We start from the raw sequence: 25,844 nt of genomic DNA, 5'->3' as shown, positions 1-25,844 counted from the left end.
ACCCCCCTAACTACATCCTAAATTATATTTAAGTTATCCATGTAATTCCATATGTTCATTGAATGAATATTTGTGGTGTACATGTGGTGTAAAGAGTGAGAGGGAGAGAAGTCACATATATCCGTCTTCTGGGTGAAGGATGTTACTTGACTACTATGAGACAATATAACTTGCAAGAGAGGGTCTCTATTCTCAAATCCCAGCTTGCCCAAAAATGAAGTATTTCTTTGTTGGTTTTCTCATCAACCATGAACCATCCAAAAAAAAACAATTAAATTAATGACATACAAAGGCTTTGAACAGAAGCACTGTTAAGACTCCACCACCCCACCCATTGAAAATCTCTCTTTCCTCCACCCACATTCTCTATATAATAGCAACAAGCATTAGAATCCTCACATCTCTCTCTCTCTCTCTCTCTCCTTCCTTACTTTTGCCTTTCATGGCCATGGCTCCATCAGTCTTCGCTTTCCCTAGGCTGGTCTGCATTTTCCTCTTCTTCATAGCCATTGTCACTGCTGGAGCAGCTCCTGTAAGTAACCTTGGACAAAGAGAGGAGATAAAAAGGAAGCTGATGGATAATGGCATTGGTCTCACACCTCAGATGGGGTAATTAAACTTTTCCATTGTTCTCTTTTCTTCTGTCTGCGTACACTGAATTCTGCCACGGTTCTAATCAGAATGCTGATAAATTTGTGTGAGATTTCGGTTTCGGATCTACCCATGTAACATAAAAAAATATATCCTATGGATTTAATGATTTATTTCAGTCAAAGTTTAATTTATTTTTTCCTGAAAATCTTGGATGGATGATCTCAGATTCGACCATGTGTTGTTATTCTTGCCATCAGCCTGAGATTTTACCACTGCACCCAGGAATGGCCCTCCCAATAATAATCATAAAGTAATTTGAAATTTAGGCTGTGTTTGTTTGCAGTGCAATTTTATTCGTACTAATGCAAATGAAAAAAAAAATTCAAATTCTCATTTAATTTTGTTTTGGGTTTTATTTTAGGGGTTTTTATGATTCAGTCCACCCTTAGGTGGAGCTAAGATTTCCTAGGGGTGAACTGAATCCTGCCCATGGATTGATGCCAAATTCACAGGTAGGATGTGGTTTATAGGGGGGTTTACTAATAGAATAGGAGGGGGCTGCAAAAAAATTTCTGAGGGGGATTACAGTCCAAAAATCCCTTTACTTTATTCTGCTTCATGTCTTAGTTTACTTAAACAAGATAAACTAAATTTTGAAGCAAAAATAGATCAGAATTTACACCCAAATCATTTGCATTGTCATAGTTTTGCATCACTACAAATTTATTTGCATTGCAACCAAATACAGCCTCAATATATACATTCTTATTAGGATAAAAGAACAACCATTTATTGTTCATGGAATCTGTCCGTAATTAGAGGCAGAAGTGTTTTCAACGTTTACAAAGAAAGTAAGAAACCCAATTTGACTATATCAGGAAACATTATTTGTGAATAATCTTTTAAGGAGGAAATTATAGTGTTGTCTGTGGTTGGGTGGTCATTTTCATTGCAAAAGAAGAAAATAGGAAAATTGTGAGTTCGTCGGTGGTTGTCATTTGTCAATAAATAATGCTAAGTGAGAGATTAATGTATCCCTTTTTCCTTCTTATCAAGCTTATAGGGTTTCCCATTTTGGCTTTGCTTGGCAGTGTGGTTTTTAAATGTTTAAGCTTTTTCAGTTAGCAAAAGGAGAAGTGGTTTGGAGACGTTTGGTATAGGGCTCCAAACAGTACTATTCCATTGTCTGAATTTGAATTCGATTCATTTATAATTGAATCCAATATAATCCAATTTGTTTTGATTTAATATTTAAAATTTATATTATATCTATTTGTAAAATTGATTTAAATGTTATCTTTTTTTAACAATGGTTATAATATTAAAGAAAACGGAATACCAAAATAGGACTCATGTACTCAGCCCCCTGTAGCCCTTTTACTAAGTTTTTTATAAGTAATTTTCAATTAATTTTGTCCACAAAATAAAAATATAATATCAAAGTCATTTTTAATTCACTTCTTTAACACTATATACTATTTTGATCATTTTACTTTAGATTTTTATAATATTCAATATTTGATTGCATTTCAGATTCCCATATAAATTCATTGATGAAATGCATTTTAAAATCAAGGGTAAATTGCTGAAACCACTCTTGAAGTTTTTTGTTGTTATTGAAGCCTCTCCTAAAGTTTGGTAATTGCAATTACCTCTCCTGAACTTTATGACATAGTTGCCTCTCCAAAATACTCATACAATAACTTTGACCAAATTTGCCTCAAACCCCTCCAATCTTTTTTCTGAAATTAATTTAATTTCTAAATTTGCCCTTCATATCAACCACTCAAAGGTAAAGATACAACTTTAAATTCTCTTTTCTTCTTGTTTTCATAAAGTTTGTATTTTTTCTGTAGAAATTAACCTCAATAATAACTGTACAAGTATTTCAGACATTTTCATGCCTCTTTTTGGAAGATTCTGACAAAAAGGATTTACTTACAACTATGTCAAAAAATTCAGGGGAGACGATTGCAATTACCAAACTTCAAGAGAGATTTCAACAATTTACCCCAAATTCAAATGTGAACCAATCAAATTTAAATCAATCTATGTCCGATCTGGTTCGATCTTTTTGCAGCTCTAGTTTAGTAATTGTTCTTTCCTTTCTTTTTATATGGACAGAAAGGAGGTTTTTGCCCAATAATAAAGAAAGAGTTCAATGCTCTTTTTTTTTCTCAGTAAAGCCAATCTCCTTCTGAGTGGATGAGTGCTGCAGTCTTAGTAACTTTAATGATTATGTAATAGTAGTGTAATGTTAATGTCACTCTTATGAACAGTCCGGATCAGGTAGGCTGGGGTGTTAATTGGACTGAATTTTGTCCAATCCAATTCAGTCCATTGTGAGTCCATTATAAATGGACCAGGTTCAATCCAATCCGGTGAATGCTTTGGACCGATCCAGTCCAATCTGTTCAAATGCATTTTGATTTAGATTGGTTTCAACCCAAACCCAGTTCATTAACACATATATTCTTATCTTATATCAATAAACTAGATATTGGCTTAACCCAACAACCCAATCTAATATAAATTTGTTATAGACGGACCAGGTTCACTCCAATCTAATAAATATTTTGGACTGGATTGATCCAATCCAATATGTCTTGTTGGTTCATCCAATCCGTCTAAATTAATTTTGGATTGGACAGGGTTCAATTCAAAACTGATCCATTGACACCCTTAGGTAGGCACACATGGTGAGCACAGTGAGTCCTATCTTATGAGTATAGCAACAGGGAATAATCCGATCAAGTGGTTTGTTTGAATGATTTAGGGCCTGTTTGGAAAGGCTGAAGCTTTGATTGAAAAGCTTTCACTGAACTGCTTTGAAGAAACTACTAAAAAATCTTAACCAAAAAAAAAAGTTATTTTTTAGCTGAACCACAGAATAAAAAAAGTTCGATTTACCTACACACAAATTAAAAAATAGGGCCGTAACGTGATTAGATTCAGATTAGATCTAGCTACATCCAAGTTCATTAGGCCTACCAAAAATCCTTAGATTGGATTTTTCACTTTTCCCAAATTGAGCATAAAGTAATTACTTTTTTAGTCATACATAAAAACAAATTTATATAAATATGAAATAATGAGTTTATTAATGATAAACTTTGTATGATTATGTATTTAATTTATACACTAAATCAACTTAAATTTGAAATAATCGGATTGAATTTAGTGTATATTTTCATACTCCTTTTATTTATTTACCTTTTTTTAGGGTGAAACTTGGACAGGCCAAAGTTAGACTTTTGTCAAGATTTGTATAGGCCCGAATCCGATCGAACTAGTGTAAAATGTTAATTTGGGCCAACCTGATTTACACCCGTATTTTCTTATTTGGTCTTGTTGATTGGTTTTCCATTTGAGCCATCTAAGGTTTTTAAAATTGAACCGGACGACGAAGTGGTCAGGGGTCTGGTTCTCGGGTTGAATGGTCTGAGCATTTAAACCGAATAGATGATCCAAAAAAAACAAAAAACGGCTAACACTGTTGGATGATTCAAACGGTTTGAATGGTTTGACTGCCTAGATCAGCTGTTTGCTGACTAAATCAATGGTTTTTGACAAAATAAAATGTTCTGGGTAAAATGAAACTGATCACCTGACCGATTTTCGGTTTTTCCAATCCAACCATCCGGTCTACTCTGATTTTGAAAACATGGAGCCATTTGGTTCTGGTTCCGGACAGATCCAGTTTTTTTTTTTTTTTTTGAAAACGATAGTGTCAACGAGGCGCAACACAACCTATGTTGACTAAAACTTATCACCCTCCATTTGTCTTCTTTTCCTTCTTTAGGTGGACATGCATGGGTCACACTTTTATTTATTTTATTCTGTGCCATATATTTGAGAATGGAATCTTATTTATGATGAAAATCAGAAAATGGGAGTCTTAACCTTATTTAACTAAAAAAAGGGTATTAAATTATTAACTCTTTTGAAACACAAACCCCCTATTTTTTAAATACCCATATCATGGATCGGGTTAAGTGAAACCCATATTGAACCGACCCATCAGGTTAGGGTCGGGCCATGTCAGTCTTAATTGGATTTTGGGTTGAAGTGGCTCATAAAATCCAACCGATTCACAATTGCAGTATAGAAGCATTTGTATAAATTTCATTTGTTAATATGCTCAAGGGCACACATGTATTTGAAACCATTCCACTGTGTTTGCATATGATACAAATAAATGTAAATGCAAATATGTAGAGTGTAAAACGGGTTATATAAATTGTAAAATTGAGTTGACAAATTTATCTTTTTACCAAACAAACGTTTAGTTGTAATGGATGTAAACACGAATTTCAATAAAATATGTCTTTTTTTTATCAAAAGTCCACTTGAATGTAAATTTATTTTTTTTTTATTACTGTACTTTTACATCTCATTATGGATGTAAATATACATTGAAAAATGTGTTTTCAGGCAAAATTGAACTAGAATGTAAATTTATTTTGAACTGAGATTTACACTCCATTTGCATCATTTCCAAATGCAGCATTATGAATTAGTTAGTGGAAGTTCCTTTATATTGATGCAAAAGTATGAAAGTATAAATGAGTAGAGTACAAATTTTGGTTTAATTTGGTTAATTTTATTTCATTTATTTGCGGTGCAGATGAAATAAACTAAAATTTAAATAAAAACAAAATATAACTCGAAGCAAAAAAAAAAAAGATATCAAAATTTGCAGCTTTCTTATTTTCACCCCCCATATATTTATATTAATACAAATTAAATTCAAACATTGTGACTAAAGATACCAGGGTACAAACACCCAGTTGGACTTAAATCAAAGTTGGGATCGATGTGCCCAACTGAATGGTGGGAAAATATTGCATCGGTTCCAATCACATATTACAGTTGAGGCAGTTGGGTTCATTAATGAATGTGAAACGGGTTGTGAATTGTGGATCCTCTTTACAATTAATTACTCATAATTGAGAAAAGTTGATCCATATATGTGAAGGTCAGGCTCTAGTAATTGTACCCAATTTTTTTATTGAAAAGTTAGGCTGCAACTGTAAATGATGATACTAGTCAAACTGAGCTGAACACTTCCATTAATGGCAACCCAAGCAGCTCCCACTCACAAGCTGAGTGGGAATACTTTCATTAAAAAATTAGACAAATAATTTAAAAATTGCAATTATAATACATTAAAAAATATCTGTGATATATTAAATTAAGATTTCATTAATTGTTATTTACAAAATGTATTTATCATCAATACTTCAATCAACGTTAAAGATATCAGCTGTGCAGTATGGTTTTATCACTAGTTTCATCATGCAGTTCATGCACCATAGATTTTGCCATAATTTAAAATTCTATTAATATAAATCTCATTAATTTTTCTGTTTTTTTCCCTGGGGAGGGAGGGAAGGGTGTTCTTCTTAGCATTTCCAACTAATTTGTGTGGTTTTGGTCATCAGATGGAACACCTGGAACCACTTCCATTGTGATGTTGATGAGAAATTGATTAGAGAAACAGGTAATTTTACCCATATATAAAAAAGAATAACTACAGTACAGTTTTCTAAAAATAATAGAAAGAGATAAATTTCTACTGCATTTATTTAACTTTATTCATGAATTCATTCAAACTGGTTCTACAGCGGATGCCATGGTCTCAACTGGGCTTTCAAAAGTGGGATATGAATATATTAATATCGGTACGGTATCAAATTATGCCTTCTAGACTATTATCTTTTCATGGTGATCAATAATTCAGTGATGCTAACGTTTAGTTGTCCTATTTTTTTTCTTCCACTGTTGATTGCATCAGATGATTGCTGGGCTGAACTCAATAGAGACTCTATGGTACACCTACTCTCTATGCCGTTTTCTTTAATTTCTTTCCACTCTTCTTTTATTCTCTTCACTTACGAAGGAATACACCCAGGCCCAGTTTGTTTTTGGTATTTTGAAGGAATCCCATTGACCAACTTATCTATGTTCTTATTTTAGAAACATATGAGATCCACAGCAAAATTTATTTTCGTGGAGACTGAAATGATCAAAAATGCCCCCACAAGATAAATTTATCCAAGTAAATTCAACAAAAAAGAGCATGGATAAATTACTTACTTGGGAAAGTAGATTTCCGAAAAACAAACAGGCCCGGAAGAGCATAGGCATATTGCTTGGAACCCAGATTTCCTACTCACTTTTCCTACCCACTCTCTATCTGCCGTGAATTGCAGCCACACATCTCTCAATTCATAATAGAGATGTGCGGCTGCAATTCACGGTAGAAAATCCCGTTTGTATTACTTAAGCTTGATGAACAGAATGTCCAATTTATTTCATTACATGGCAAGATTTTCAAATGTCCATGATGCATCAACATTAAGTCCTAGTCCTTTTTCATTGTTGGATTTTCTTTGCAATTTATGTTGATTTGTGTTGGAAATTTGGATTTTGGCAGGGGAATCTGGTTCCTAAAGCTTCAACATTTCCCTCAGGCATAAGGGCTTTAGCAGATTACGTCCATAAAAAAGGGCTAAAGTTTGGACTTTATTCAAATGCTGGGTATCATTCTTGTGCTTAAACCAGCTTTCAGTATCAACTGCTTATATTCAAATCACATTGCCTGTTATAGGGCAAATCAGATTGGGCGGTCCAAACATTGAATTGGACTGATCCAAAATGGTCCATAGTATTCATCGGATCGGATCGGATTGGACTTGGTCCATTCGTAATGGACTCGTGTTTTTCAAGGAGCTGAGCATTTCCGTTTTATATTTTTTCAGGACTACTACTTGCAGTCAGTCAATGCCTGGATCACTGGGATATGAAGAACAAGATGCAAAAACATTTGCATTATGGGTATGCTTGACTGTTTTTATGTAAAGATTGCTTCTGAGATTAGTTATAATGCCTCAGATGAAATCCATCTAGAAGTGATTAATTTACCTTCTGTTTTTAACTCTTTTCATGTAGGGAGTTGACTATTTGAAATATGATAACTGTGATAACAGTGGTACAAGCCCAAGGGAGAGGTAACCAACAGTGTGATAGTGATCAATGTGTTATCTGTCCATTCAAGTTCAGTCACCCTTCATCAGTTATTCAAAGAACCAGTCTTTCTATTTACTCTTGGACTGTTTTCTTATTATGTGAAATAGGTTCCCTAAGATGAGTAAAGCATTACTGGAGACAGGAAGGCCTATATTTTTCTCGCTGTGTGAATGGTAGGTAAATTTTCAAGTCTGAAAATCTCAGTTTGGAAAGAGTACAAACACATACAAAATAATACAAGGTTTTGCACTCTACGTATTTGTATTTTCACTCCTTCCGATCTGAGCCTAAGGAAAACCAAATTAGAATTCATTCTCATCAATTGGTAACCATGATAAAACCTCTTCGTGATTCTGTTTAGTAGGAATAATGTATGTATAAAAAAATTCAAGGTTTCACTGGAAAATTTTGTCCATCTGATCTATTTCATTCATAAAGGAATCTTGCTTGTGCAAGCACTAAGTACAGAAGAACATCATGGAAATAAAACTCATATAATGCTACAACTTAAAGCTTTTGGAATAAGAATATGCTCAAAACTGTCACTTCTGAAATTATCATATAAGCCCATGCAACTAGTGCACTTACAGATAAGTTCACTTAAAAAGATATCAATTCAGTCCTTATTGCAAACAGTCTAAACTCTAAACAATTGAATATAAAGAAAATTCTCTCTTTGTTATGGATTTTTAACTTGTCAATATCTACAATTCTGTTTTCATTAAATTTACTGGGTTTGTGATTCCAGGGGAGAGGAAGACCCTGCAACATGGGCACCTGGTCTAGGAAATAGTTGGAGAACAACAGATGATATTGTGGATAGTTGGGGAAGGTAAAATTTATGATATACCCATATCTCTTTGTAAAATGAATCTCTAGCTATGCTACCCTGATGGCTTTATTGGAGTAGCATTGGCAAAATGGCATTTCAAACCAATGTTTTTAGACAATAAACCTACACCCCCCATCTTAGGAGATGAAAGAAAAATACCTATGAGATATGCAATTTAGGGTATCTATGTTTCTCTTTCCAAAAGGAAGCCTCGTGATTCCATAAATCCAAAGCTACCCTCCTTACTGAAATGCATTTTACATGGTCAAGTTTATTTCCCTGTTGCAAGAAGCTGATGTTACTTCTATGGTCAGTATGGCAACTCGTGCAGATCTAAATGATAAGTGGGCATCTTATGCTGGACCTGGTGGTTGGAATGGTAAAGTTAGCTCAATTGTGTACAATTTTTTTCTTAAATTGCTGTGAAGAACTCCAAGATATCTCACTTGGTGAGCTGCTTTGGATCAGATCCTGACATGCTTGAAGTAGGAAATGGTGGCATGACCACAGAGGAATACCGGTCACACTTCAGCATATGGGCACTAATTAAGGTACCCCTTTAGGCTTTTATTGTTTTCTATACATGAATAGTTCTGTTAATCTCTCTGCAGATGATGGTCCAGTTAGTTTCATCTGTTGCTAACTTGCTATACATGTACAGGCTCCATTGTTGATTGGATGTGACATCCGATCCATGGACAATGCAACCTTTGAAATTCTTAGCAACAAAGAAGTTATTGATGTAAATCAAGGTATTGTTTAACAAATTCTTGAATGAACTGAATCCACACACCCACATTAAATTATTGAGGTGGATTTATCTTATAAGAAACTGGTTTGAACAGATAAACTTGGAGTTCAAGGGAAAAAGGTTAAGAAGGATGGAGAGTTGGAGGTAACTTTTACATTACTTTTTTTCTTCCCATGCTATTTCAATAGCTATGTAGAATGGGGAAACTGTGAGCCCATTACAGATGGACCATGTCCAATCCAATCCAATGATATTTTGGACCGTCCAATCTGTTCAAAGTTGTTTTAATTTAGATTGGCTCTAACCCAAACCTGGTCCATTGACACCTATATTCTTATCTTCTATCTATGGACCAGAAATTGGCTCAATCCAACCAAATCCAATATAAATTCATTGTTAATGGACCAGGTTCAATCCAATCCAATAAACACTTTGGAACATTAAGTCTAGACTGGTCCAATTTAATATGCCTTGCTGGTCTGTCCAACCCATCCAAATTGATTTTGGTTTGGCAGGGTCCAATCCAAAACCGGTCCATTGACACCCTTACTATTACATTTATCCTAACTCAGAGGGTGGGCCTTGTCACAACAGTTAGCTTGTTCCATTGCGACCTGGATGACCAAGGTTCAAATATTGGAAACAGCCTCCCTGTATGTGTAGAGGTAAGGCTGCCCTTTTTTTTTTACTTTTTTTTAAACCCCAAAATTTACTCCCAGTGGAAGGGTGGCCACCGCAAATTTATTCATAATCAAGAAAAACCTTGGAGGGGGGACGTAAGGCCTTACCCCTCAAATCTATACAGAGGAAACCCGACTCATATTACATTTATCCAGGCTTACTTGGATTAAATTCAAGCTCATCATTGGACAGAAGCATCTAAGGCAAAGCCCCATAAAGGTCCAAAAGGGACATATCTTATTGTCAAACCCAATGCAAGACCAGATTTATCCATGCACTAAGCTAAATCTATGAATTTCTTATTCTGGCTCTGTGTACAGAAAATTCCATAGCCAAGACCAATCACCCTTGGAAATTTGCAGGTTTGGGCAGGTCCTCTTAGTGGTAACAGGGTGGCAGTGATATTATGGAATAGAGGGCCTATAAAAGCAGAACTTACTGTATTTTGGTCTGATATTGGCCTTAGTTCATCAACTATTGTAGATGTTCGCAATTTGTGGAAGGTGAGATTCCTAAATTATCTCTTCTTAGGCTCAGTTTGGAAGGTCAAATACAAATTCGTACAATACAAATACATAAAAAAAAAATACAAAATACAAGATTTTGCACTCTACGTATTTGTATTTATACTCCTTCAAAACTGAGCTTTATGAACAGACCTAGACCTACCCATTTGATCATGGTATGCCCTGACCCTTTGGTTTTGTATGTCTTATGCAGCATAAAACTGAGACTTCAGTTCAAGGGAAAATTTCTGCAGAGGTTGAGTCTCATGGCTGTGAAATGTATGTCCTATCACCAAGTGGAGTGCGCCATTAGGAAGAAAGAGTTCTACTCATGCTTTGAGCACATCTATTGATGCACATTTGTCAAGGTGATGGTTTAGCAATCTGATGCAAAGGTGGGCGCCTAATAACAAATTTTGGATGTCTCTGACCTCCAAAAAAGGAAAAATAAATAATAAATAAAATAAAATAAAAGAGGGGATATGCAGCTTATCTGATCATATCACATTTTTATGGAATATATATAACATATCAATTTCATGAACTATTTTTAGTGTTGCCCCAGAATAGCAGCAAGAATGCTGAAAAAAAAAATCCTATCCAGAGTGGTAAAATATTTCATAGCAAATAAAATAATGTAAAATAAGAGAAACTGTGGGTTTTGTGTTATTCAGATGTTCTCTTCATTATAAATGAGTTTGCAAAAATAATGTATACCTCCATTGCATATACAACAATGATCATATTTATGCATGGACATGCCATCTAGATTCTAGATTTTAGCTCCAAAACAGCTTAACAAATAATATTCAATTGGAGAATAAGCTTAGTAGTTGTAGCAATTCAAATATGGAATGGGGAATATTTGTTATGAAAAAAATGAATAAATAATGGTGTCAATAACAGTAAACAAATGATATCATCATGCAAAGGAATCTTGGAATAGCTCCAATAGGTTATAAAATGAGAGAGAGTTTATTGAAATTGTGTAGTCGTGTTCATAGAAGACCATCTACAGAACTTGTTCGGAAAAAGTGGTATGTAACAAGTTGAAGGAGCTAGAAGAGCTAGGGCAGACCGGAAAGGACTTTTTTGTAAGGAACCAAAAGGACTCAGTGGAAGTAATGAGAAATTATTTAAGTGTACATAATTTAACAATGGATATGGAACTGATAAACAGGATTCATGTAGTCAATCCCATATGGTTGGAAGAAGGCTTAAATAATGATGATGATGATAGATCAATAACTCTCAATTTGGAGTTGTTCTCCAACAGAGATTGTCTAATATGAATTAATGCAGAAAAAACAATGGAGCAACAATGTTACTGCATGTCAATATTTAACATGCATCCATGGTTCAAAGTATCCGTACACCTCTTTGTATCAGTAGAAGTGTATCAGTATTTAACTGATGCAATTTTTGTCGTCTTAGTTTTTTTTTCAAAATTCAGTTTTAAGTATAATTTTATATATATTTAATAAAAAAATGGGTCCCCGAAAACACCTGTAAACATGTGTATTGGCCATCTAAAGATACAATACAATACACCTAATACAGAGCGTATGTATCGATACTTTAAACCTTGCATGCACCCATGCCGGGATGCAACATTGATAACTCAAGGATGCATTTTGTGATACTGGTACCAAGACTCATGTTTCATGGCTTAAAATGAAGTTTGAACTCTGTCCAGTCCCCTCCTGAAAGCAACCCAAGATTAATTGTGGTGGGTTTGGGCAACAATTCTGGCGTGATCAGAGGAATAAAACCGAATCTATAGATTGGCTAGGTTTGGACAAAACCAAGGTTCAAAGTATCGACACGTATCGGCCCGTATTGGTCAATACGTATCGTTTTGGAAGCTCCCCGATACACCCCTACAGAGGGTGTATTGGGGTTCTGACCAGTTCAGGGGATGGAGGAGCCTTAAACCGGCCCCCCTGAACCGGTTTTAAAAAAATAAAAAAAAATAAAAAGTAAAAAAGCAAGTACTGATATAGCCTGGTACACCCCTACCAGCGTATCGATATTTTGAACCTTGGGCAAAACCCATTTACTCTTGATCTATTAAGACCCTAAACGATGCCCTGGGTGCTGCAGAGACCATATATATAGTGAGGGAAAATGTGGCCCAATTCCAATCTTGTAAGATGAACGAACCCAGGTGCTGAGGCCCATACCCAATGAGCACATAGTGTGGGAACAGTAATCAAGCCTGTGCTTATTATAAGGGTAGAGCCAAGAAAAACTAGTACAACCGAAACCCTTGAGCTGTGTTAGGTTTGATAGAAAATAAGAGAGAAATGTAGCCTTAAGGAAGCCAGTTTCCCATTAAAGTTGTGTTGATGAGATAGGAAGCCAGTTCTCAGTGCAAAAGATGTGGGCTTTCACAAGGAGAAGGCCCGTCTTAACAATGAATCGTGGTGTATTATGATTTATGAATAGGAAACTGGGAACAACCATACATGAAGAGGAAAGCACATCGGTAGTCACGCCGTGCAAGTAGGCCCCCAGACATGGAAGAAAACTAAACCAGGACCGGAGGTGTTGTGCTGGTAGCCCTTTTCGTGGTAGTCTGGTTTAGGTAGCTCTTCTGTCAGGTAGTCCTATTCGTGGTGGCGGGTTTGCTCGACGAGGAGTGATAGAAGGCATCAAGTCACACGTTGCAGCCATAGATCAGAAATATCTCCCATATTTATATGTTTAAATTCATGTGAAGATGCTACAAGGTGGGTATGAGGCTTATCATTTGGAGCAAATCCCGATTATTCGCACGTATGAATACAAAAGTGCATCGCGTGCCGAGAAACCTGTATTGAGCTGGCACAATTAAATAACAAACAACCTGAAACTGAAAATGAAGAATCATGTATCAAGAAAAATGCAATGAAATGGGAAGAAATGAACTTTTTAGAATCAGGGGTCCATAAGTTCAATCATATAAGAGGCAAATTGTTTGTCTTTCTCGCTAGCCAAAGAACTTGAGAATGACCAAATGAGGTAGTTAAAGTGATAGAAGGCAATGAAGGGCAAGGTGACTTGGGTTGGGTGGGCAAGGTGAGATAGGTTGATTATGATAAACCCAGGTTGCAACGGGCTCAGTTATCAGACAATTTAAAAAAAAAAAAAAAAGGTTGCGAGAGGGGCTAGGTTTCTCATTTTCATTTAATCGGATCGGGCTGGGGTGGGTTCAGCTGGTTGGTTACAGGTGAATTCAACCATGGGCCATTCGGTGTTGGGCAGGGCTGTAAAAAGTCTACGTAGCAACTGCATAGTGTTCCAACGCTTTTCTTCTGCAGTGCATAGAGATGCTAAAAGCCTATCCTCGAACCCCAGAAAAACGACAGACAAACCTGTCAAAAGCACCATGACCACTACTTTATGTGCTTTAGGTTTAAGAGCCCGTGCCTGCGAGCCGGACGACCAGAACACACCACTCCCATCAATGTTTTAAGTTCCAACAGTAAACAGCAAAACAAGCATTTCCAACAGAAAATAAAACGGGAAATTTGGTAGATCAAAGCAAATGCAGGCAACAGGGTAATAAAGAAAAGAAGCATGTTCAAATATCTCTTTTGGTAAAGAAAAAAAAATGAATTGGTAAAGTTCTTCTCTCCTGTAAGTCAACTGCAGTTTTATTTCCGGACTACCACCATGAGAGTGTGGGTATCACAGCTTTCTGCTTCTCTCCACCTGAACTGAACCTCAACTATCTATCTATCTCTGACTCTTGAGACCTACAAAATTTCTATTCCCAACCCCTTCCCCCTTGTAAAAAGACCCACTAAGACACTTTCACAGCATACACAGAATGGATAGAACACTGCAGCTTCACCGGCACGATGGATAAACTGCAGCAATTTTCCCACCATCTTGTTATTCTATTCTAACACTGGATAGTAATGATGTAAGGTAGATCCAACGGTCTAACTCATGCAGCCACTGGTTGCTTGTTGGCAAATGCCACACCCTTCTCAATGCTAGCCTTCAACTCTGGCTTAAGTGCCTCCAGAGCCTTGGCCTCATACTCAGTCAGTCCCTGCAGGTCCGCAGATATCACAGCTTCGATCCCTTTCTTTCCCATTTTAACCCTTGAAGCAAAGAATGGCAGCTCAGTCAGCTCTGACTGGATGAAAGCACATTCATAGACGTCCGCATCCCCGTCAAGAGCACGGAGGGAGGACTCAACAAACCTTGCAGCTGCATATGCCATTGACAGTGTGGCAGACCCAGCACCTGCCTTGGCCTCTACCACTTCTGTCCCAGCATTTTGGATCCTTACAGTCAACTCCTCCACTTCTTCGTTTGTGAAACTTACAGATGGCTTCGTCTTTGAAAGCAGTGGAAGGATGGTGATCCCTGCATGTCCCCCAACAACCGGGACATCTACATCAATAAGCTTCAGGTTCTTCTTCTGTGCAACAAAAGTGTTTGCCCTAACTACATCCAGTGTTGTAACCCCAAATAACTTCTTTGGATCATAAACACCTTTCTGCTTTAAGACTTCTGCTGCAATGGGGACAGTAGAATTGACTGGGTTGCTGATGATATGGATGAAAGCTTCTGGACAGTTATCTGCAACAGCCTCAACCAAGGATTTCACAATGCTGGCATTAATATTGAAGAGATCATCACGGGTCATTCCCGGCTTTCTTGGAACTCCAGCAGGTATGACCACCACATCTACACCTTTCAAACAATTGGCCAATTCAGAAGCCCCTGTAAAATCAAGCACCTGAGAAGGAGTATTGCAGTGGCTGATATCGGCAGCAACTCCCTTAACATTTGCAATATCATAAAGATGCAAGGCCGAAACTAATGGGGACATCTTGATCAAAAGTGACAGGGGTTGACCAATCCCACCAGCCGCTCCAAGAATGGCCACTTTGTAGGATGAAGCTTGAGGCCGAACACAACAGATGCTCCTCTGGTTTTGTTTTACAGCTCTTGGTACAAAAGAATCCCTAAGAGCAGCCACACTTTCTCTGCCAAAGAAGGATGTCTCCGTTTCACAACTTACAGATGCTTCTGCCTTAAGACCACTGAAACTCCTAAGACAGTTGCCTGAGTTGAATTTCACGTTGAATGGCTTGAGTTTTGAATCCATGCATGCCTGGGCACCGTATGGAGAAACTGATCCAACAAGAAAGGTAGAAGCTGTTGTTGCAGCCATTTTGCAACCTGATAACATTACATGCCAAAAAAATGTTGGTCAAGCTACAATTGGCCAATCTGATCATACTCAAGTAAAACTTTATAACTAAAAAGCATAATCCAAGTCATTCAAGTTATACTAAATGAGAAAATGAAAATGAAAAGCTACACTTCGTGTTATACTATGTCTGTCTACTGTTGAACACCACAATTTTATTTTACTGTTACTTCATTCCTGAAACTTTACACTACTAATGTCCCAACCCTATTCGGGCAACATAGCTTCCAACTCTTTCACACTGATATAAATTTGACCTTGAATGTATATATATATATATAAAAAAAAAACAAGTTTTTGATAGAGATAAGACTCACAATGTTGAAATGCAGATTTTGATAATGAAGGCTCATTTTGGGAAGTGTACAAATGCAAATATATACAGTACAAAACGGAAAACTTTGTATATTGTATTTCTAAACCTTATTTTGCACTGTACAATTGTACATATCTGTATTTGTACTCTTTCCAAACTGAGCGGAAGGGGCAATGCCAAATCTAATAGTATATAGATCTAATAAGAAAAGAAAATATAATAGAATAACCTTGGAGTCGGCACCTAGAAAATCTATGAGGCAATAACCAATAGCTTGAAGGAGTTTGCACCATCAAGAATGTTTGGAGTCTGAACCAAACAAAAGAAGCAAAGATACTCATAAAATTTATTTCATTCACTAATTCTTTTACAAAAATTTCAGCTCTATTTAAACTCATGGGGTGGAACATTTACCTCTCACAAGAGAATATTGACTTCTAGAGCTAAAAGAAAACAAAATATTTTCCAAGATCGCTAAACCCATATCTGTAGCTAAGAATCAAGATCAAAGGAAAATCGAAGAAGAAAAACAAATGATCTATGACAGATCCTGCACTTGTCAAGATACAAAACCTTCCATACCATACCAATCAAATTAGCAGCACAACATAGATATATGGATGGAACACATTTAATCAAACCTAAGAAACAGTCAGGTAAAACTCCAAATTCTTTTGGAGCACCCATACTTAAGAAAAAATAAAAAGAGTCAAATTGTGATGAATAATTCAACATACAGGCAGAATAGATTATTTCCTACGTATCCGAACTACAACACCTATCCTCCAAATAAAAAACCCAAATTTCAAGCAAGAAGAGACGAGAAATCAGGAATTAGGTCCTACTACAGGCTTTCTCAGAAGCATTTATTTTAACAATCCTAAGTCGTGCATCTTCCTGAAGAAAAGAGAACTAATGGTCCAGCTATTCAATCAAATTTGAAAACAATCATGAAGCCAGTCTCAGTCCACAGAACTTAAAGCCTCCAAAAAAGGTGAAACAAAAGAGACAGAAAGAATAAAGAAGAAGAAATGTTTCAAGAAAGCAACTTGAACCATAGGCTCAGTTTCCACATGGCTTAGGAATACTAATACATGGTTTTGACTGTACATATTTGTATTTGCACTCTTCCCAAAATGAGCCTTACACCATAACCAAGATAGGGTTCAAAAGGATATCGAAACAGGAGACTGAAATCAAAGGTAAAAGGATACCAACATTCAAATGAAAACCTAAACAGATTTTGAAGACAAGTTCGGAAATGCCCAAAACATGAAGAAAGGCCCTAATTTCAAAACAAGAACTTAATTAAAGCAGCTAATGACTTGAAAAGAACCTTTACCAGCCAAACCACATTTGCAAGCTAGCATACAGCTCTGTTACCCCGAGTCCGAGAGAAATCTTAAAAATTAGTAAGAGTACCGACCATAAAATACCAAGACAACTCATCCTGAATGATTCGAATCAAAAAGGAGCATTATCAGGAAAACCTAGGACCCTTGAAAATACGGCCTGGCACTAGATGAGAAAAAACAAAGTGCAGAATCATCTCGATTTCCTTCAAGCACTTGGGTTCTCCATCATAATAATCCCTGCAATCGTCTTTGAATCCGACACTTCATATCTCCATGCCGTGTCCCAATCACAAAACAAGAAAAGAAAGAAAAGCAATACATCTGATATCTAATCCGGATAGATAGAACAACTGAAATCAAGAAGAACAAAACAAAGCCTGAATTCAAGAAAATCAAGCATACCCAGAACATGGATCCATTGAATGTTAAGGATGAAAAGAATAAAAAAGAAAACAGATCTAAAATCAAAGAAAACACCAAAGCCACCTCCAGATCTACACTCAGACAAAAACACAGAGAGGAGGGAAGATTAAGGTTTGATTGATACCTGGAGACAAATTGATGTCTGATTAATGCCCCGTCTGCCGCGGCTGGAGAGCCAATGAAGAGCTTCAGCTTCGTTCACTCTTCTCTTCTCCTTCAACTCAACTCTCTCTCTCTCTGGAAGCTGGTGGGTCGCGGCTACTTTCAAGGCTTTTGTATTGCGAAAAGCACTGAATCGGAATCGGAAGTCATATCTCTCGCCTTTATAGAGCCCCCACGTAGGGTGATTACGTGGAGCTTTATCAGACGGAAATCTAGACAATTAACTGTTAAAAATTAGACACGTATCCAACCAGAAGCTTTACGTATGAGATGATCCCACTGAATAATGTCTCGATATGAAAACCCGAAACTAGACATCGCTGGTATCAAGAATAACGTACATGCCCAACAAAGGCTGGACAGAATACGGAATCTCGATGGAATATTTGTCTTTGTCAGGACAATCTGGAGTCGGGTTGGCTCCCTACAAAACTGCAGCCGCACATCGGGAACATCTCCGTGATATGGGGCTGGCGTGACGAGCCATCCAAACTCAGCAGCTAGAATCGTGGAAGATCACATCTGCGCCTCACAAAACCGTGCATTGAAAACATCTCCCAATGCAAGCAAGTACGGGAGATGTTCTCAATGCACGCTCAGATAGCCAGATGTGCATGTGGGTAATCATGGATTTGGCAATTGGAATGGATGTGAATGTGATAAAGAGGAACAGGAACGGTTCACCTGTAAAACGAAACGCTTGGCAAAGCCGTTGGATTCGAATATTTGAATATCCCAAATCAAAGTAAAAAACTAGACGTGGAGCATTGTTGTGTGGGCCCACATGGACTACCTCGAAGTTAGAATTAACAAAACGCATGATCCGTGACACAGGCACACCGTGCCTGTGACGTTGTGATACGTAGACACCGATGGATTAGAATCATTTCTTTATTTAGATTTAATACAAACAGAAACATGATATCATCTACGATAACAATACGTCAGTATTTGAACTTTAAAAGGGGAAGCATAAGGTATTGTTTGGGGCAGTTCAATCCTGCTGCACGTTGTTTTTTCGCCAACTCTCAATAAACATAAAGACACGCAAGCAACCAAACGGAATATTTTGAGAATTTAAGACAAGCTAAACTAATAAAGAAAAATAAAAAATAAATAAATAAATAAAGAAAGCACAAATTGCAAAAGATTTGTGGTTGAAAGCTTAAAATTAAAGTAAAATTTGGAAAAAGAATGTGAAGGTCAACTAGTTTAGCTTGTAAAATTAGGCAAAGCTTGAGTGCCTCTAGATTCTAGAACAAGGTTTTCATTAATTAATTTCCTCAAGAGACCTACCTACAAATGCTCCCCACTGTCTAAATATATACTGTTGGGAGCAAGTGATTCTCAGATTTATAAACCACTTTCATCCAATTTCCATTTTTCTTCTTTTTATTATATAGAATGAAAATTTTGGAGCTTCTATCATCATAGATCATCCAATTTGCTTTCGCTTTTTTTTTTCCTGGGCCCAGTCCCAGTGCATTTCAAATCGGCTATTGATTAGTAAGTCGAACAACCCTCCACTAAAGATTCTTTGAATAGCTTATTTAGAACTCTTTGCTAGAACGTTAGACTTCTATAATCTATCTATATATATTAAAGCAGAATGGATGTTCGTTTTGGGTGGCGTGGCATTCTGACCATTGAAATAATAGCATCCACACATGATTTTTAATGAACCGTGCGAATAGATAACAAATGAGGGTCTGGGGTTGCTAAGCGCATGTTATATTTTGTCTTTTTTTCATTTACTATCTAAGTCATGTGTAAAGGTATGAGGTTGTTCTTCGTCCTTCATCACACTCCATCGACTGCATTTTCCACCGTTCTTCCTGGTTCTAGAACAAGCACAAGCCTCAGGTGCAAGTATTTAGCTTATGCCTTTTAAGCAACAAACAATAATATTGTATATATGGTAGAATAGAATCCTTTTTTATATCCTTTGAAGGGCTACACAACAGGGGGTAGCCTATCTCTCAACTAGGTGCAAGTAGGATTAGATCCCAAATCTCTGCTACGACTAACAGGAGACCTTATCAACCGGTTAGTTGGCACTTTGCATGATAGTAGAGAATCTAAAAAGCTCAAAGGATATCAAGGGTAATGAGTTCAAACAAGGGAGAATCGCTTTCCATATCTAAGCTATATGTAAAGCAAGGAATGAAGTTTACTTTAAAAACAATTTAAGGCTATTACAGCCCACCTCAGGATCAGGTTATAAAAAGAAAGCCTAGAACATGGTTAATGCACTAATTCTTAAGATCGACTCTAAAGCCCCATGTTCTTTTATTTTGCCATAAAAAAGATATTATTAAAAGGGGAAATTTTGTGTCATCCAAGTGTTGCCAATCCCCCCCCCCTACAGGAAAAATTAAATTTTCCATGAACCCCACATAAATTTGAAAAAAGAACATGAATTTCTTGGTCAATGGAAATCAAAATCCCATTAACCAACTTTCCCCCTCTCACAATGAAAGAAAAGAAAGGGACCGTATTTGTAAGCAATGGAGGTAAGCAAATATGAGTAATAAAATGGAGAATACCAAACATGCATGAAGTCAAAATCAGCTCTCGTGCATGTGGGAGGGAAATGGCAAAAAAGGAGTTGAGCATCAACTATTCAAGTTGAAGGAAAAATAAATTTACTACAGGGCATTGATGACCAAACCAATGAATGTCACATGATAAAAAGAGAAGTAAACATGTGAGTGGAGCACAAACATATATTAGGATTTAGGAATTAAAGCCAATCAGGTTGAAGAATGGCTCGTTAAAGTGAAAGGTTTTAATAGCAGTAAAGATGGCTTAAATCAGCTGAGTTATATTTGTTTCATGGGTTGTTGAGGAAGGGCTGCCCCCAAGGTTTGCGTAGCATTTTGTTTGAGTAGGGGTGATCATTTCTAGCTTGGTTTAGATGCAACCATGCTTAGCTCGACTCGAGCTTGTGTAGGCCCGAGCTCAAGTTTATATCTTAGTATTAGTCCACCTTATAACCCTTGTAGTAAGTGTTAAGCTTGATCCAAGGTTCAAAATTTCGATATGATACACCCATATCGAGCATATTGTATTGTACTGGTAGCTCCCTAAAACCTCAAATAAGAGGTATTTCAGAATTTGGTCGCTTTCAAGGGGTAAACAAGCCTAAAACCGATCCCCTGAAACAATTTTGGAAAAAAAAATAAAAAACACTAAAACAAGCTATGAAGTATCGAAACACCCATATGTATCAGGCATATTGATACTTTAAACCATGGCGTAAACCTTGATCACCCATGATTATCACTAAGCTGAAATGACTAAAGTAAGGGTTTGTTTGAATAAGCTTTTGCTTTTGAGCTTAGGGCTGTGAAAAGAAAAATTGAAGTAAAATATTTTCTTGAGTGTTTGGTAAGAGTTGCTTTTAAAAATAATATTTTCAAAAGCCAAAACACTTTTAATCCCTAAACCAAGCGCGCTGCTTGGTTTGGATGTGGTATAGGGTCAAGGATGTCAAATCTTGATCTGAACTGCTCTTTTAAAAGTTGGCTTAAAAATTTGATAAGCCTGTGTGATGGCCAAGGAGGTGCAAACAGTGCTCCCTTCTAGGAGCCTTCCTTTGGGAAAATCCTTTTGGAAGCCACGAAGACCGCCAAGCCTAAAGATAAATATAGATGGTGCTTTTAATTTGTTAATCAAATTCAAGCTGATTTTGGTGTGATTGTGCGCGACTCCAGTGAATCATGTGCAGCCACATCTTTTGGTCCAAGTTGTGCTTCATCCCTAACTGTGTCTTAAGCCCTCGCAATGGTGGAAGCAATCAAGTTAACCAGAAGTGAAGTTTTCTACATAATAGAGGTGGAAAGTGATTGCAAACAGCTAGTAACTAGCATTTTGAAGAAACTTTGATCGAGTTGCTTGAAGGAGTTATTTTTCTGCATCAAGGATATTGGCCTCATTTGGTGCGTCTTTTTATGCGGTCTTTCGGTTATTTATATATTCGGCAGACTGATTTTTGGTTTATTTCCATTTGGTTTATAGAAGATTTAATCGCTAAAAGCCGGAGCGCCGACAAAACGTGAAAAACCCATTTTGGGCTGATTTCAGAAAGCTCCAAATGAAGCTTTTTGCATCTTTCGCATTTTATTCTTGTGCGAAAAGACGCTTAAAAAGACATGTATCTGCCAAACTAATTTCAGGCTGTTCAGATCTTCAAGGAAAATCTCAATGTGTCTTTTAACTGTCAGAGCTATCAAAAGATCTTCCCAAAAAAACTTGTCAAACGGCCCCATTGTCTTTCTAAGTCAAGGCTTGGACATCTCCTTTTCATGGAGAGACAGATCAGCAAATAGAGCAGCCCATGTGGCAGCCCAAAAAGGCCTTTCTTCTTCATGCCTTCTCTTGAACACAGCGCCTGCTTGGCTATCTCCTGTTTTGTTGGGTGATTTAGCAAACAGTAGTCGCAGTTCTGAGTCTTTCTGTTTTAGTAGTTAGTAGTTAGTAGTTTTTCACTTTTTCTAGTTTTTTTTTGTTTCCTTTTTTCCTTTCTGTGTTGTTGCTGCTTTGTTTTTTTCTCCTGTTCTTGTTTAGTGTTGGTGGTTGTATCTGTTTTGCTTTCTCTGTACTTTTTTAATGAATTCCCTCTTACCAAAAAATAAAATAAAAAACTCGTTAATCGCTGCAACTAAAATTTCGTTTATTATTTGCTCTCAAATATTTTATCCACCAAAAGACAAAGCCACAAGTCAGTCATTCAGTTTAGCCATTTGAATTGTTACCAAACAGCCCCTAAATATCAGTAGAGGAGGTTAAATGTCGATTTAGAAAGGTAGAGAGGGTTGGTTTTAGTCTTGTCTAGTATTTTGTTAGAAATCTCGTAAGGCTTTAAGATAATGCCTCGCCTTGCCTTTTCTGCCATATCTCTTAGAAATGAAGAAAAGTTGTGGAAACTAATCCATAGAATTAAGAGTAACATCCATTGTAATGAGAATTTAATTAAATACTCCATGCATACCTTTATTATTATAATGAAACCCATGGAGGATCACAAAGCAACACTTTATTGAACTATTAAAATAAGCATTTATTAATTGATCGGTATTATACAAAACAAATGAATCCAATAGCCCTCCTTGGCTCCTTGGTCAATCCTAGGTGAAAATGGAGATGTGCCACCCAATGCAATTACATCATTGACGCATCATATGTAATTATTTTTTGCTTTGTTTTAGATTTGATTTTGTTTTGTTTATTTCTAAAGGTATATTTCTTTTTTGGATTTGAGAGGGGGAAGGTTAGTGGGTCGTTCTCATTGACCAAGATACCCATGTTCTTTCTTTAGATTTATGTGGGCTCTATGAAAAAAATATTTTTCCTTATATCAATTCACTGAGAAGTTACCAACACTTGCATGAGACAAAATTGTCATTTTCAATAATGACTTAAATAGTCATTAAATATCTTATTTAGAACATGGGTAAGTAACTTTCCAAAAGGGGCAGGGCATAAAAAGTAAACTAGAAAGTAAAATGATGTGATCCTAAATTTATGTGAAAGAGAACAGAGGAAAGAGCAAGGTTATTTATTTGGGGAGAGTGAGGTTGGAAGAAGATTGATATGGTCCTCACACTCACACACAAACAGAGTAACGATGCTTAGGTGAAATGATACTTCTTTTACCTCCCAATGTTTAATAAAATGCATTCACACACACTCTTTTATAACTCTCTTAATGTATTTTAATTAAAATGATTATTGTACCACTAGGTTTAAAAGCACAAAAAACAACACTTCCTATAAAAACAATAGATTATTCTCTTCCAAGTACTTGTGAATCCCAGCTAAAATATAAAGGCTACATGTTGCCAAGTTTTATGTGGAAAAGAAGAAAAATCAGTTTATGCTTCAGCAGATTAATTTGTGAGGTCGATTACTTTTATATAAAATTATGCTCTTTATATTATTTAATAACCTCTTTTATTAATTTATAATATTTTTCATAATATAATAATATTTGAGTCATTTTTATTTATTATTATTTAAATAACAATTTGAAGGGTAAATTTGTCAAATGTACTTTTCTTAGATGTTGCAACATTCATATTATATTACCGAACAATTCCACTATATTCAGACATCTGCAAAAGTAGAAAAACAAATTTTCGACTGATTACTTTCAGAACCTTTTCAGATTTTTCTTCAGACTTCAGATTTACCGAACACCACCTTAGAGCAAGTTTAAATTTACCAAATACCACCCTAGAGCGAGTTACTCTGAAGGAGTTTACATCTGCTGGATTTCTCAAGGTTTTCTTGGCACGAGGGTTGATTGTTGTTCTTCTGTTCACTTGCAGTACCATGGTAGTGTTTTAGGTGTTTATTTGTGTTGTTTGTTAGTTTTCCTTTGTTTTTCTTGTTAGTGTGTTTGATCTTGTTTGTTTTTAACCGTAGTGCATAGTGGTGTCGTGTAGTTGCTGTTGCTGTTGCTGTTGTTGTTCTGTTTCTGTGAATGAAAAGTTTTTCTTACCAAACAAATGGGCTCAAGGCCTGGTTAGAACAGGACTGGGCTTTGGGTGTGGTGGAGAGAGCAAAAGGTTGGGCCTTAGGCGGTTAGGCTGCATGAAACCAATAAATCGACTATGAGACTGGCCTGGCCCAAGTTCAACCTATATATGTCAAATTTTAATTCATGACTGAGGAGTTCGGCTTCGATCAAAGGCAATGCCCGTTTGAATAATCTTTACAGCCTTGCATTAGGAATATTTCCATATTTATGTGCTTTATTTTATGAGAGATATTTTAATATAAGGTTATAACAAACTGTTAAAACGGTATGAACATGAGTATATATAGATGGATTTTTTTTTTTAATTTTAATTTCGTGAGTGGAACCAGATAGTAGGACAGTTTGACTCGTAATCCATTATCAAGAAATGGCTCCATGGCTGATGCAAGTCTGATAACACTATTAACCAACATTTTAAAAAACGATCCGGAAACAGAATCATTCTGGCCATCGGTTTCTGGGTCAATGATCTGACCGTCCAGTTTCAATGGACAGCTCGTTCTGACAAAAAATTTAAAAAACTAAAAAATAATTAAAAAAATAAAAAAATGGTCAAAAACCGTTGAACGGGTAGACGGTTCGACTGCCCGAGTCAACGGTTTATTGACTTTTTCAATGGTTTTTGACCAAATTTCAGATTTGGGATAAAACAAAACTGGTTGCCTGGACGATTCCCAAGCCAAACGGTCCGACCATCCGGGTTAATGGCGGTTCAAAAACGTTACTATTAACTGGTGACCACTTGTTGATGATCTAGCAGCTGAAATGATCACTTGGAGGTTGTTTGGGACTGACGTGTTTTACAATCAATTCGATTCTTGGAGAATCATAAATGTCTTGGAAAACGCAGACAACCGATTTCTGTATAAAAAAAATATTGAATGAATCTATACCGCATCAACAAAAAAACGTTTCAATTTAAAAAATTGTTTGGTGTCATGGCGTTGCAAATTGGTGTTTCTTCCTTATGACAAACTTGCATGTAACACATATGCATGTTGCATTGCATCCTTGTACTAATCCAACAGTATATAAATAACTAACTTGATTAATATATAATAGCATGATTAATCGTGATTAATTTGAAATATTAAATTAATATAAAAATACATAAACAAATAAATATTAAATAATACTAGCAGGGACCCGTGCAATGCTCGGGATTTATTAAGCAAAAGGTAAATAATAGAAATGGTCATTTACTAAGATACCTTTTAGGCCCTGCTCGCTTTTCGATAAGTTATTTACCCATATTCTTTTATTTCTCATGTAAATAAGGCAATGACCATTTTAGCCATAAAAAATCATTATTAAAAAGGGCATTTTTTTCCCATTCAAGTGTTGGTAACTTTCTCCCTATGTGGGAAAGTTATTTACCCACAATAAACTTTCCTTAATCCCCACATAAATCTGAGAAAAGAGCATGGGGTTCT

At 36.3% G+C, this 25,844-nt stretch overlaps 2 protein-coding genes across 2 annotated transcripts; one reads left to right on the top strand and one right to left on the bottom strand.

The window, feature by feature from the left end:
- Positions 1-398: 398 nt before the first annotated feature.
- AGAL2 (alpha-galactosidase 2) lies at positions 399-10,943 on the top strand. Its single transcript, XM_010276657.2, has 15 exons — positions 399-609; positions 6,039-6,097; positions 6,222-6,278; positions 6,392-6,426; positions 7,034-7,137; positions 7,359-7,434; positions 7,549-7,607; positions 7,734-7,799; positions 8,375-8,458; positions 8,773-8,837; positions 8,927-9,009; positions 9,120-9,210; positions 9,304-9,353; positions 10,253-10,393; positions 10,611-10,943. Exons 1-15 carry the CDS (start codon positions 443-445, stop codon positions 10,707-10,709), a joined length of 1,236 nt encoding a protein of 411 aa, XP_010274959.2. The 5' UTR covers positions 399-442; the 3' UTR covers positions 10,710-10,943.
- A 2,938-nt stretch (positions 10,944-13,881) lies between these two features.
- MDH (malate dehydrogenase) lies at positions 13,882-18,003 on the bottom strand. Its single transcript, XM_010276629.3, has 2 exons — positions 17,830-18,003; positions 13,882-15,580 (listed from the first exon to the last, which is right to left on the bottom strand). The coding sequence occupies exon 2, from the start codon at positions 15,570-15,572 to the stop codon at positions 14,331-14,333; it is 1,242 nt and encodes a 413-aa protein (XP_010274931.1). The 5' UTR covers positions 15,573-15,580; positions 17,830-18,003; the 3' UTR covers positions 13,882-14,330.
- Positions 18,004-25,844: the final 7,841 nt, after the last annotated feature.

This window comes from Nelumbo nucifera, chromosome 4 (assembly GCF_055504915.1).
Source record: "Nelumbo nucifera cultivar China Antique chromosome 4, China Antique-T2T, whole genome shotgun sequence".
NCBI classification, from domain to species: Eukaryota; Viridiplantae; Streptophyta; class Magnoliopsida; order Proteales; family Nelumbonaceae; genus Nelumbo; species Nelumbo nucifera.
Note: the sequence above shows the minus strand (reverse complement) of the source record. Positions and strands in the feature narration are given on the sequence as shown.